Source organism: Somniosus microcephalus, chromosome 9, assembly GCF_052327205.1.
Source record: "Somniosus microcephalus isolate GS21.2 chromosome 9, FLI_Smic_1.0, whole genome shotgun sequence".
NCBI lineage: Eukaryota > Metazoa > Chordata > Chondrichthyes > Squaliformes > Somniosidae > Somniosus > Somniosus microcephalus.
This window is the reverse complement of record NC_140995.1, coordinates 189,073,800-189,085,811: the sequence shown is the minus strand read 5'-3', so window position 1 is coordinate 189,085,811 and position 12,012 is coordinate 189,073,800. Positions and strand designations below refer to the sequence as shown.

The window sequence follows — 12,012 nt, the reverse complement described above, 5'->3', positions numbered from 1 at the left end:
CCCGGGATTCTTCTTTTTCAAACACGAATTCCAGGCGTCCCTGGAGGTGAAATGTCAGCGCGTCGGGTAAGTGCATATACGGGGCTTGCACGCGCGGCAAGCCACCGACCCGAATTACTGGGCCATTGAAGGAGTTGGATATATTTCGTAAGGCTAAAGGGATCAAGGGGTATGGGCAGAAAGCAGGGACCGGGTACTGAACTTGGATGATCAGCCATGATCGCATTGAATGGCGGAGCAGGCTAGCAGGGCCGAATGGCCTACTCCTGCTCCTATCTTCTATGTTTCTATGTTGCCAGATTTAAGCAATCTCCACCTGCTCCACCAGGTGCTTCTGGAGAAGGAGCTGGCCAGCGGTACTTTAAACGGTATAACCTTCTCTCCCTGAATCTTTGCAGACGGGTTTCTCAGCTCCTGGACTGTAAAACTGGCTTTTATCATCCATTAATGGTATTTCTGGCCTGCTCATTATTTGATTAAAAATCTACAAGATTATTCTTTTGAAGCAAATATTCCAACTTTGTGATTCCAGCATCTAAAAATAAAATCCTTTTTTTTCAGATTCCATTGTGATTGGATTTTGGGTGGGCCTGGCAGTCTTTGTCATTTTTATGTTTTTCGTGTTGACGTTGCTGACAAAGACGGGAGCACCACATCAAGAGTAAGTCAGGCTGTTGCAACACATTTTATTTTAAAGGTGTCAGGAAGAACATTAGAGGTATAGTATAACACTTACCTCACAAAAGTTACCTAAACCTTCCAATGAGTAGGAGCTAGAGAATCACCCGGGCGCAGGGAATAATTGGGCGAATCAATGAGAGCGCACTCGTAAAGGGCGCAGATCCAGGAAAGTCTCCCCTGAAATAGCCACAATTGTATATTTTGAGAATACTTACAGGAGATAATAAAAGAACTATGAAGCGTTTTGATAGAGTAAATAAGGAGAAACTGTTTCCACTAGCAGGAGGGTTTATAACCGGAGGACACAGAATCAAGGTACTCGGCAAAAGAACCAGAGGCGAGATGAGGAGAATCTTCTTGATGCAGTGAATTGTTACGATCTAGAATGCACTGCCTGAAAGGATGGTGGAGGCAGATTCAATAATGGGCCAACATTTGCGATCGGAGGCATCCGACCTGCAAAAATGTCCACGAAAGTACCTGATGGCCCAGGATGAAAGGCGGCCTGCAATCCTGGGCCTCTCTGGATCCACGCAGGCAGAGCTCCACGTATCCCAGGGGCGCAAGTGGTTCGTAGGCGCTTCTGGGATCACGTGGGCCGACCCAACCAATAAAAGAAGAGAATCTCCATTCATACTTTTGACTGTTCCGTACGTACGGAACTGTCAAAAGTATGAATGCGGATCACTTAAAAAATACACCAACACATGAAATAATTTTTTTTTTATTACATATTTAAAATTAATTAAAATGCCATTTAATTAAATATTTTTTAAAATATTTAAATTTAAAAAAAATTAAATGTTTTTACGGGGCTAAAAATAATCTTACCTTTTTGAAGAGTTTTTAATTTATAAATGAATGATAACATTTTATTTTTCTATTTTTAAAAAAATTCTTATGCTGGTAAAAGCAGGCCTTACGCCCACCCAAGATGCAGACGGGACCTCGGTTTAACGTCTCATCTGAAAGACGGCACCTCCAACAGTACAACGCTCCCGCAGCACTGCACTGGAGTGTCAGCCTAGATTTTTGTGCTCAAGTCTCTGGAGTGGGACTTGAACCAACAACCTTCTGACCCAGAGGCAAGAGTGCTACCCACTGAGCCACAGCTGACATTGTACTTTTTCAATGGACTTATTTGCTTCTTCGGTGAGAGGAGGGAACCCAATTGCACCCCAGCCACAAAGGCACGTAAACTGTGGTACCTCTCCTGACACAATGAACTATTGGCAGCTGACTTCTGGGCACTTGTGCTATGATGTGCTGCCACAAGGATTATTGGGGCCAGAATATTTGGTTTTCAACAGTTTTCTTTCTGATGCATTACTGTCCAGTGTAATCTGCCTTTGCTGTGGAGAGATTGCTGCACAACCTTGGAGTAGCCAGGTCAGCCTAAATTTTTTAATGCTCTTCCTTGCTTTCACATCCCTCCATGATCTTGCCCCTCCCTATATCTGTAACCACTTCAGCCTGGACAGGCTGAATTCAGAGAGAATGTTTCCAATGGCAGGGGAGCACAGAACCAGGGGCCACAGTCTAAAAATAGCGGGCAAATCATTTAAAACAGAGATGAGGAAGAATTTCTTCACTCAAAGAGTGGTGAGCCTGTGGAATTCCCCGCCACAGAGGGCTGTGAAGGCTAATTCAATAAATATTTTCAAGAGAGAATTGGATATATTTCTGAAGGCTAAGGGGATTAAGGGTTACGGAGAAAAGGCGGGGACGGGGTACTGAACTGGTAAGATCAGCTATGATCTCAGACGAAGATCAGCCATGATCTCATTGAATGGCGGAGCAGGCTCGAAGGGCCGAATGGCCTACTCCTGTTCCTATCTCTATGTTACAACCCTCTGCAATCTCTGCACTCCTCCAATTCTGGCCTTTTGCGCACCCCTGATTTTCAGCACTCCACCATTGGTGGCCGCGCCTTCAGTTGCCGAGGCCGTAAGCTCTGGGATTTCCTCCCTAAACCTCTCCACCTCTCCTCCTTTAAGATACTCCTTAAAACCTACATCTTTGACCAAGCTTTTTGTCACCTGTCCTAATATGTGGCTCGGTGTCAAATTTCGTCCGATAATGGTAACAACTCCTCTGAAGCGCCATGAGAAAGGCACTATATAAATGCACGTTGCTGTTTCTCTACATAAATAAGTATATATTTCCGTCAAAAAGCTTTAATTATTGTACATAAAAAGCCTTCAAGAATAACCATTTCCCTTTCCGTAATGCTTTAACTAGGTAATGAGTATCAGCACACCAGCTTCTTTTAGATTGAATTATGGCCGACCAAATGGATTTATTAACTTACATCTTATAAGATCATTCTTTAAAAAGCCAAGGTAGGGGGCTCTTTGTGTGGTGTCTTACATGCAGACGGCAATTTTTTTGAACACTTATGCATATAAATTAAACTCTAAGTGGCCAAAGTGGCTATTATATTAAACTTTACATAGGATATATGGCACAGAAACAGGCCATTTGGCCCAACCAGTCCATGCCGGTGTTTATGCTCCACTCGAGCCTCCTCCTGTCTTTCCTCATCTAAATCTATCAGCATAACCCTCTATTCCCTTTTCCCTTATATGCTTGTCCAGCCTCCCCTTAAATGCATCCATACTTTTCGCTTCAACCACACCCTGTGGTAGAGAGTTCCACATTCTCACCATTCTCTGGGTAAAGAAGTTTCTTCTGAATTCCCTAGTGGATTTCTTGGTGACTATCTTATATTGATGGTCTCTAGTTATGCTCTTCCCCACAAGTGGAGACATTGGGCAGGATTACAACTTTCAGGGTTGTAGTCCCGCCTCCATCGAGATGCGGCCAATCCATGCAATTTTAACTTGATTGACCTTGTTGAGCCTGCCCAGTGGGCTCAGCAGGCCAATCAAGGGCCACCCGGCAACAGGTGATGTCACAGACTGAAATTTCATCTGTCAAGAGGTTTTGACAGATGAAATATCAGTGTTTGAAAGCTGTTTGAAGCTGTCAAACACTGACAGTCTTACTTCTAACATGAGTCCTTCTCCACAGACTCAGTTAGAAATCTCTCCTGCACAGAAAGCTGCAGGCTGTCACTTTTGACAGTTCACAGCCATTCTGCTTTCTGTGCCGGTGAGATGAGGGACTCCCAAGACCTAAAGAAAGGAAGGCTGTAAAGGTAAGAAAAGGTATTTAAAACTTATTTAATCACACCAAACACACTTACCTTTGCAATCATGCACACATCACTCGCCTGAACACCGACATCTCGACCCCTCCAAGTCCTTCAACCCGACGGCCCACCTCCTCTAATTTGGCGTGGTCTGGAGCCGTCGGGATTCCCACACTTCAACCTTAAAAATAGGGATTAGGCTAAAAACTGCCTGTTAACAGGCAGTTAATTGGCACTAATCCCTTCCCCACCTCAGGTAGGCGGGTCCCAGTGCGGGGCGGGTACCCGCCTCCTTTGAAACTGGCATGGAGGCGGGTTTGGGTGCGGGATGGGGTCGGGACCCCTGATTTCGGGATTTTAACCCCCCGCATGCCTCCAATGCCGACTCCACGGCCCAATGAAAATCCTGCCCATTCTCTCTGTATCCACTCTATCAAAACCTTTCATAATTTTAAAGACCTCTATTAGGTCACCCCTCAGCCTTCTTTTTTCAAGAGAAAGAGAGACCCAGTCTGTTCATCCTTTCCTGATATGTATACCCTCGCATTTCTGGTATCATCCTTGTAAATCTTCTCTGCACCCTCTCCAGTGCCTCTATATCCTTTTTATAATATGGCGACCAGAACTGTACGCAGTACTCCAAGTGCGGTCTAACCAAGGTTCGTTGCAGGTTTAGAATAACTTCCCTACTTTTCAATTCTATCCCTCTAGAAATAAACCCTAGTGCTTGGTTTGCTTTTTTTATGGCCTTGCTAACCTGTATCGCAACTTTTAGTAATTTGTGTATTTGTACTCCGAGATCCCTTTGTTCCTCTACCCCACCTAGACTCGCACCCTGCAAGTAATAAGTGCCCTCCCTATTCTTCGTACCAAAATGTAATACCTCACATTTATCTGTGTTGAACTTCATTTGCTAATTATATGCCCTTTCTGCAAGTTTATTAATGCCCTCTTGTAACTTGTTGCAGTCCTCCTCAGTATTGACTATCCCCCCCAATTTGGTGTCATCCGCAAATTTAGAAATTGTGTTTTTGATTCCAAAGTCTAAATCGTTAATATAAATTACGAATAACACTGATCCTTGTGGAACACCATTACCCACCTTCTGCCACTCTGACTACCTACCTTTTACCCCTACTCTCTGCTTTCTGTCTTGAAGCCAGCTAGCTATCCATTCTGCTACTTGTCCCGACTCCACATTCTCTGACCTTGTTCATCAGTCTATTATGGGGTACCTTATCGAAGGCCTTTTGAAAATCTAGATAAATTACATATACTGCATTACCATTGTCTACTCTCTCTGTTACCTCTTCAAAAAATTCATTGAGGTTGGTCAAGCAAAACTTTCCCTTTTGAAATCTATGCTGACTATTCCTTATTATATTTTTGGTTTCTAGATGTTCTTCTATTTTCTCCTTTAGTAGGGATTCCATTATTTTTCCTGCCACCGATGTTAAGCTGACCGGTCTATAATTCCCATATGTTCTATCCCCCTTCTTAAATATCGGTATTATATTAGCTATTCGCCCATCCTCTGGCACTACACCTTTTCCTAATGAATTATTAAATATGTGTAGTAATGCCTCTGCTATCTCTTCCCTAGATTCTTTTAAAATGCGTGGGTGCAATCCATCTGGACCAGGGTCTTTATCCTCTTTGAGTTTGATTAGTTTATTTAATATATCCCCTTTTTATTTTAAATGCACTTATCTCATTACTCATCACCCAATGTCATGTCCACCTGTTCTATCTGGTAAATACTAAAGCAAAATAATTATTTAATATTTCTGCCATCTCTCTATCATTACCTGTGGTATTATCCTGTCTACTTAATGATCCTGTTCCCATCCCAACCTTCCTTTTTTATTGATGTGCCTGTAAAATATTTTACTATTTTGTTTTATGTTCCTTGATAATTTAATTTCATAGTTCCTCTTTGCCTTCCTAATTGTTTTTTTGACTTCTGTCCTAATCTCTTCATTCTCTCATCACGTACTCCCCTGCTGTCTATGTACTTAATGTATGCCTCTTTCCTTACCCTCAATTGTTCCCTTATGGCATTATTCATCCATGGAGTCTTATTAGTGTTTAGTTTGTGCTTTCCTTTTACAGAGACAATGAAATACAGTTACAGTTAATTATCCAGCAGAGAAATGATGTTGGAAGTGGAAATTGCTCGTAGCAAGTAGTTATCTGCACTCAGCAGAGACAACATTGCATAATGGATATACTTTGATCATCATTATTAAAAAAAGCTACTTGCCATGTGCAATTTCCAATTTCAGCAGCATGGACAAATAGCTAACTGGTATTTCAGTTTATCTAGAATTCCAATTAATGTTTAGCCAAAGTAAAGTTTCTTTAGTATGTGTACATTCATCTGAGAAATGTTTGTTCTAAAAGTGCAATATCTTTTAGCAGGAATAATGACCTTCCTACAAAACAACACAGAATGAACAGCTTTGCTGTTAATTATGTCATGTCCAAAACAGACAAAGCCTTTTCCCACCATGCAAGTGAAGGGTCCAGGTCTCTCTTTCATTGCTATGTTAATGAGGTTGGACTATTGGAAAGGCAACAATTGGTAAGCAAAGCGTCTGGACCAGGGAACAGTGACCTTCCCACTCAAGAAAGAGGCGAAAAAAGTGACAACTCAGATGATTCAGTGAACTGCCTGAGCAAATTCAACATCCCAAACTTTGTGAGCTCAGATCAAAGCTCCTCCCTGACTGAAGATGACCTATTGATGTGCGAGCAGCCAAGTATTCTTGAAAATAAGCCAGATAGACTGCAGGATATACATCAAATCTCTGATTAGTTCTTGAGTTAACACACTGGAACTACCCAAATGCAGAAATCCTTTCATTCACATCGTTTTGGGGCAAATTGCTTTGTGTTCTAACTTAGCAAAAACCAACAGTAACCCATGTAGAATTATTGAAAAATAACGACTGTGTCAGTAGTTGCCTGTGCCTATTTTGTCACTTTTTTTGAATATTGGCACTGCATAGCCTATTTCCAACCTACTGCTACCACCCCAGTGTCCATTGACTCTATCTTAATCATTGTCAGTGCTTCACAGATCTCCCTAGTCTCTCAGCACACTGGGATAACTACCATCTATCCCTGGGGATATTTTTGTTTGGAGCAAGCATGTTGCTTGTGTCTTCCCTTGTGACTACTTGGAGGAAATAATCATTCAGAATATTTACTGATTTGTGCTTATCCTCAGATTCAAGTCAATTTCATTGTATTTATGGATGTCACCTCCTTTCTGACTGCCCCCTTACTCTTATTGTACTGAAAGAATGTTTTTTCGGTTATCCTTCACCTCAGCAGCTCAGCGGTTTTGTCAGGTCTCTGCCCCATTTTAAAAAAATTTCTGACCAGCACTTAGAAAGTAAGAACATGCATTTATATACAACCTTATCGCATCTTTGAGAAGCATCTCAAAGCACTTCACTTAAAATAAATTACTTTCCGATTAGTGTTGGCCAATTTACTTTAAAGGGCCCCTTCATCAAGTGTACTGCACCTCCATTATACATAGCATTACTCTGGAGGACTTCAATGTGAGCCGAGAATAACCTGTAGCACCAGCTTGTTTTTTTTAATTTTAAGGTTAGTTCATTTGGTTGTTTAGCAGTTTCATGTGGTTTAATTTAATACATTGTTTAATACTATCTTTAATCGATATTTTTATTGAATCTAACTTATTTGTTTTATTTTTTTTCCTGAGGAAGGGAATTTGTGTTTAAACAGTAATTTTATCTTCTTTGTAGGTTTCCGAGTTTTTCCAAATTAAAATTGCTGCTATATATACTTTTTGCATTACAATAATGGTTCAATTAATGCTTGATTATTATAATTGAAGTAACATTTTTAATGGTATTTTATTCAATAAAAATAGCCCTTACATTTTTAATGCAGAAATAAGTTTAGGAACACTTAATAATGTGCCATTGAAATGAGTTAGACCTGATGCAAAATCTACATTTTAATGCCAGAGTTTAGTTGGAGAGTTCCAGGGACCCAGTTTACAGTAAAAAGGGTTAAAAAGAATCATTGTGAAACTGCATTACAATTTTGCCCATAGCACATTAAATAGGTTGTGAAGCTGCATGGCCAATTGCTTTCAACACAATTGCTTTAAATTACCTCAAACCACAGTCAAGTTATGTCATTATGTTGTGTAAATATGTGATTTTGAATCGACTAAGTAACATATTTAGAATCCATCTGCTGTTGCCTATTTTTATTCTTTTGGATTTTGGACAACAATTCAGGGCAAATCAAGGACTCAGTAGCAAATTCATTAGCGTTCAAAAGATTGTAGCTGAGCAGCCAAGGTTCCTGCTGATGGTTACAATCAAATGATCTGCTGCTGGAGATATTGCCCATGTGCAAATGTTGGATGAAGTTAGGGCTGAGTTGTGCTGTTTTCACCCCAGTGATTGAACAGTCACTAACAGTCACTGGCATGAATTTGCTAAGAGTACTAAAAGATTGCCCGTCAGAAAAGTTCCCCTTAAATGCAGTTGAAACAATAATCTTAGTCTGGCTTCATCACAAAATTAAATGACCCTTTTCATCAAATCATAGAATGGTTACAACAGCACAGAAGGAGGCCATTCAGCCTTCACATCCTTCCTAAAGTGCAGTGCCCAGAATTGGACACAATATTCCAGTTGAGGCCCTCATCAACCCTCTCTGTTATCTCATCAAAAAACTCAATCAAGTTAGTTCAACACAATTTGCCTTTAACAAATCCGTGCTGGCTTTTCCTAATTAATCCACACTTGCCCAAGTGACTGTTAACTTTGTCCCTGATTATCGTTTTTAAAAGCTTCCCACTACTGATGTTAAACTGACTGGCCTGTAGTTGCTGGGTTTATCCTTACACTAATTTTTGAACAAGGGTGTAACATTTGTAATTCTCTAGTCCTCAGGCACCACCCCCATATCTAAGGTGGATTGGAAGATTATGGCCAATACCTCTGCAATTTCCTCCTTAACTTCCCTCAGCATCCTAGGATGCATCCCATCTGGTCCTGGTGACTTATCAACTTTAACTACAGACAGCCTTTCTGGTACCTCCTCTTTATCAATTTTTATCTCATCCAGTAATCGCCACTACCTCCTCTTTTAGTATGACTTTGGCAGCATCTTCTTCCTTGGTGAAGACAGATGCAAAGTACTCATTTAGTACCTCAGCGATGATACCCTCTGCCTCCATGCGTAGGTCTCCTTTTTGGTCCCTAACCGGCCCCTTTGAACTTTCTATATTCAGCCTGATTCTCACTTGTATTCTCAACCTGTCATACATGCTCTTTTTCTGCTTTATCTTACTCTCTATCTCTTTCGTCATCCAGGGAGCTCTGTCTTTAGTTGCCCTACCTTTCCCCCTCGTGGGAATGTACCTCGACTGTACCCGAACCATCTCTTTAAAGGCAGCCTATTGTTCGTATACAGTTTTGCCTGCCAATCTTTAATTTCAATTTACCCGGGCGAAATCTGTTCTCGACCCACTGAAAATTGCCTTCCTCCAATTAAGTATTTTTACTCTAGATTTCTCCCGGTCCTTTTCCATAGCTAATCTAAACCCTATGATCACTGTTCCCTAAATGTTCCCCTACTGACACTTGCTCCACTTGACTCACCTCCTTCCCCAGAACCAGATGAGAGGCCATCTTTTATAATCATGGACACCACTCATCAAAATATGACTTTCCTTTCTTTAGCCTAATGTCTTAGTAGCTCGGCACCAAAACCAGGCCCTGGAGCTTCAACTGCAAACATGCATTTGCAGCACCTCTTTAAAAAAAAAGTTAGCATTTCACTCTGTGGAGGCACAGCACAGCAGTATCTGACAGTGCTAAGTGATTCAGTTAGAAGCCCTGCCATTGTTTTGTGCAGGTTATGTCTTTTAAGTAGTCCTGATTCTCGTTGCTTTCAGTAGACCTCAGTGATCCCTGGGGCCATTGTTGTCAGATAAATATAGAATATGGATAGTTGTGAGGAAAATACAAGACTGTAATACAATTGAGGGATTTAGATGACGTCAAATTAAACAATTACTTCTAGTCACAAGAACCCTAGGATTGGATTACTCCCTTTATCTCTATTGCTCCTGCCCATCATTATTTGATCATACACACAATTGCAGTTTTAATTCAAAAGTTTGGAGGCCTTCATACTAAAGCTGGCTCAAATCTTGGTGTCATGTAAAAGGTAACTGAACTGCAATAATACTGGGTTTCATTTCACTGCACAGTACAGGGAAATAGCATACCATACTTGGACATGAGTTAGCAGGGTGTAAATCAATCAAAGGGTACAGTGAATGTTTTAAACAGGACAGGATGGTGAATTATTTTTACATGCCATCTAAACCTCAAGATTACCTTAATAAAGCATTCAGATCACTATTCTGTATGTTATTTTATATATTGTAATTTATCAGTTTTGGATTGAGAACATTAATCAGTGTCCATTAATTGCTATTGTAATTCTTGCCATCAATGCAAATTTAATCTTCTGATGATTCAGAAAAGAATAACAGTGGACCCGAAATCGTAGTCGGAGGCTTCCTGCGGGCGAATGCCTCTGATCCACAAGAAAGGTACGCACCTACCTGGTGCCTCCGTACCTTCGGATCCTTGCAGTCCTGGGCCGGCGTAAAGGCTGACCTATCTCAGGGTCGCATGTAGCTCACAAACATCCTTGGCACCACGTGGGCCGGCCCAACCAACCACAAAGGAGGATTCCCATTATGCTTATGGGATTCCATTTATGTACGGAATCCCCATAAGGATAATAGGAATGACATAAAAAAAAAACACACTTTCACATAACCTAAATTAAAATAAATCACATGTTTAAAATGAATAAAAATACAATTTAATTAAACATTTGAAACAAAAATTAACATTTTTAAAGGAACCAAAAATAACCTAAACTAATTTTAAAGATTTTTGAATGTTTAACAGGATTTTAAAAAAATTATTTTAATATTTATTTTCACCCTTATTCTGGCAAAAGGCGGCCCTATGCCTGCTTTTACCAGGCCTAAGGGTTTCGTGGGCATTCGCTGGGCAGTAGTTGGGCAAATAGCCCAACTCTCCGCCAGCGAATGTCCATTTCCTGCGCATGCGGATGATCTGTCAAGCTGAACTTGCGGGGCACTTACGACCGTGTACCCTGTCATAGGCCCCATAAAATCCGGGCCAGTGTTTTTTGCAATAGAAATGGAGGCGGATCGTGAGAATCCCCATGGGAGTTTACCCCGCTAATTATATATTACTTAAACTAAGGGTGTCCAATCTGTGGCCCGAGCCCTTACAATCCACTCGTCAAGGCACAGGCAACTCAATCGTATTTGCGCTTAGATTTTTTACTGATTTATCTTGTGTTGGTTGTAGGCTTTGGAAAGGGTTGTTTTTAGCACTGTTGTTTCATGAGTGGATAAATCCAACATGAGGACACGAAGATCTGTTAGTAACAGTGACTTAAGGTATATGCAAAATAATGGGAACATGATTTCTCTTGTAGAAATGGGCCCTGATGCACCACGGTACATACCTATCTGACCCATGACAATAAAAGCTACGACCCCGCACCCCCAACAAAGCCCAGCACACCATTTGTTATGCTAATTGGAGTTTTCATTTATTCAACAGAATAAATTTTGATCTGGAAACTAGTGAAGCCAATTGCTATGTAGAGTCGCAATTTTCTGATGTTTCATTTCAATGTTTCTGCATATTTATAAAGTAGAGCATGCACCTAAAAAGTTAATACTGTTCCAAAAATCTTTGCTGCAGTTTATGCCGTTTTATATAGTACGTAAAAATGTAATTAAGTGTTTTAAAAAAATAAATTCTTAGCACATTGAGACCCGATTTGTGCTGTTTTTCACTAATACACTGAACATGTTCAGTTTTAAAGATGGATTGGACAAACACAAGCAATATCAAAACACCATTTGAAGATTTCCAATTGTCTCCACTGTCCTGAATGTGATGAACTCCAGGGGGAGGGGGCGGTGATTTTTTGCCAAATACTTTAGGCACTAAAGAGGTAAAGATCTGGCCAAGATGGGGTCTTAAGCTGCAATGCCAGTTTAGCCCATGTTTAGCGCAAGGTGCCATCTTAGTAAAGCAGTTGAAGCCAGCACT

At 40.8% G+C, this 12,012-nt stretch overlaps 1 protein-coding gene across 2 annotated transcripts in view; it reads left to right on the top strand.

Annotated features, from left to right (window-relative positions):
* Positions 1-11,729, top strand: part of mrap2a (melanocortin 2 receptor accessory protein 2a) — a 36,284-nt gene extending 24,555 nt beyond the window's left edge. The window contains exons 3-4 of one of the 2 annotated variants that reach the window (XM_085997705.1): positions 562-661; positions 6,257-11,729. In XM_085997705.1, the coding sequence (XP_085853831.1) occupies positions 562-661; positions 6,257-6,653 (497 nt within the window). In that variant the 3' untranslated portion in view covers positions 6,654-11,729. Of the gene's footprint in view, positions 1-561; positions 662-6,253 lie in introns of both variants that reach the window. The other variant, XM_085997704.1, reaches the window with a different exon arrangement.
* Positions 11,730-12,012: the final 283 nt, after the last annotated feature.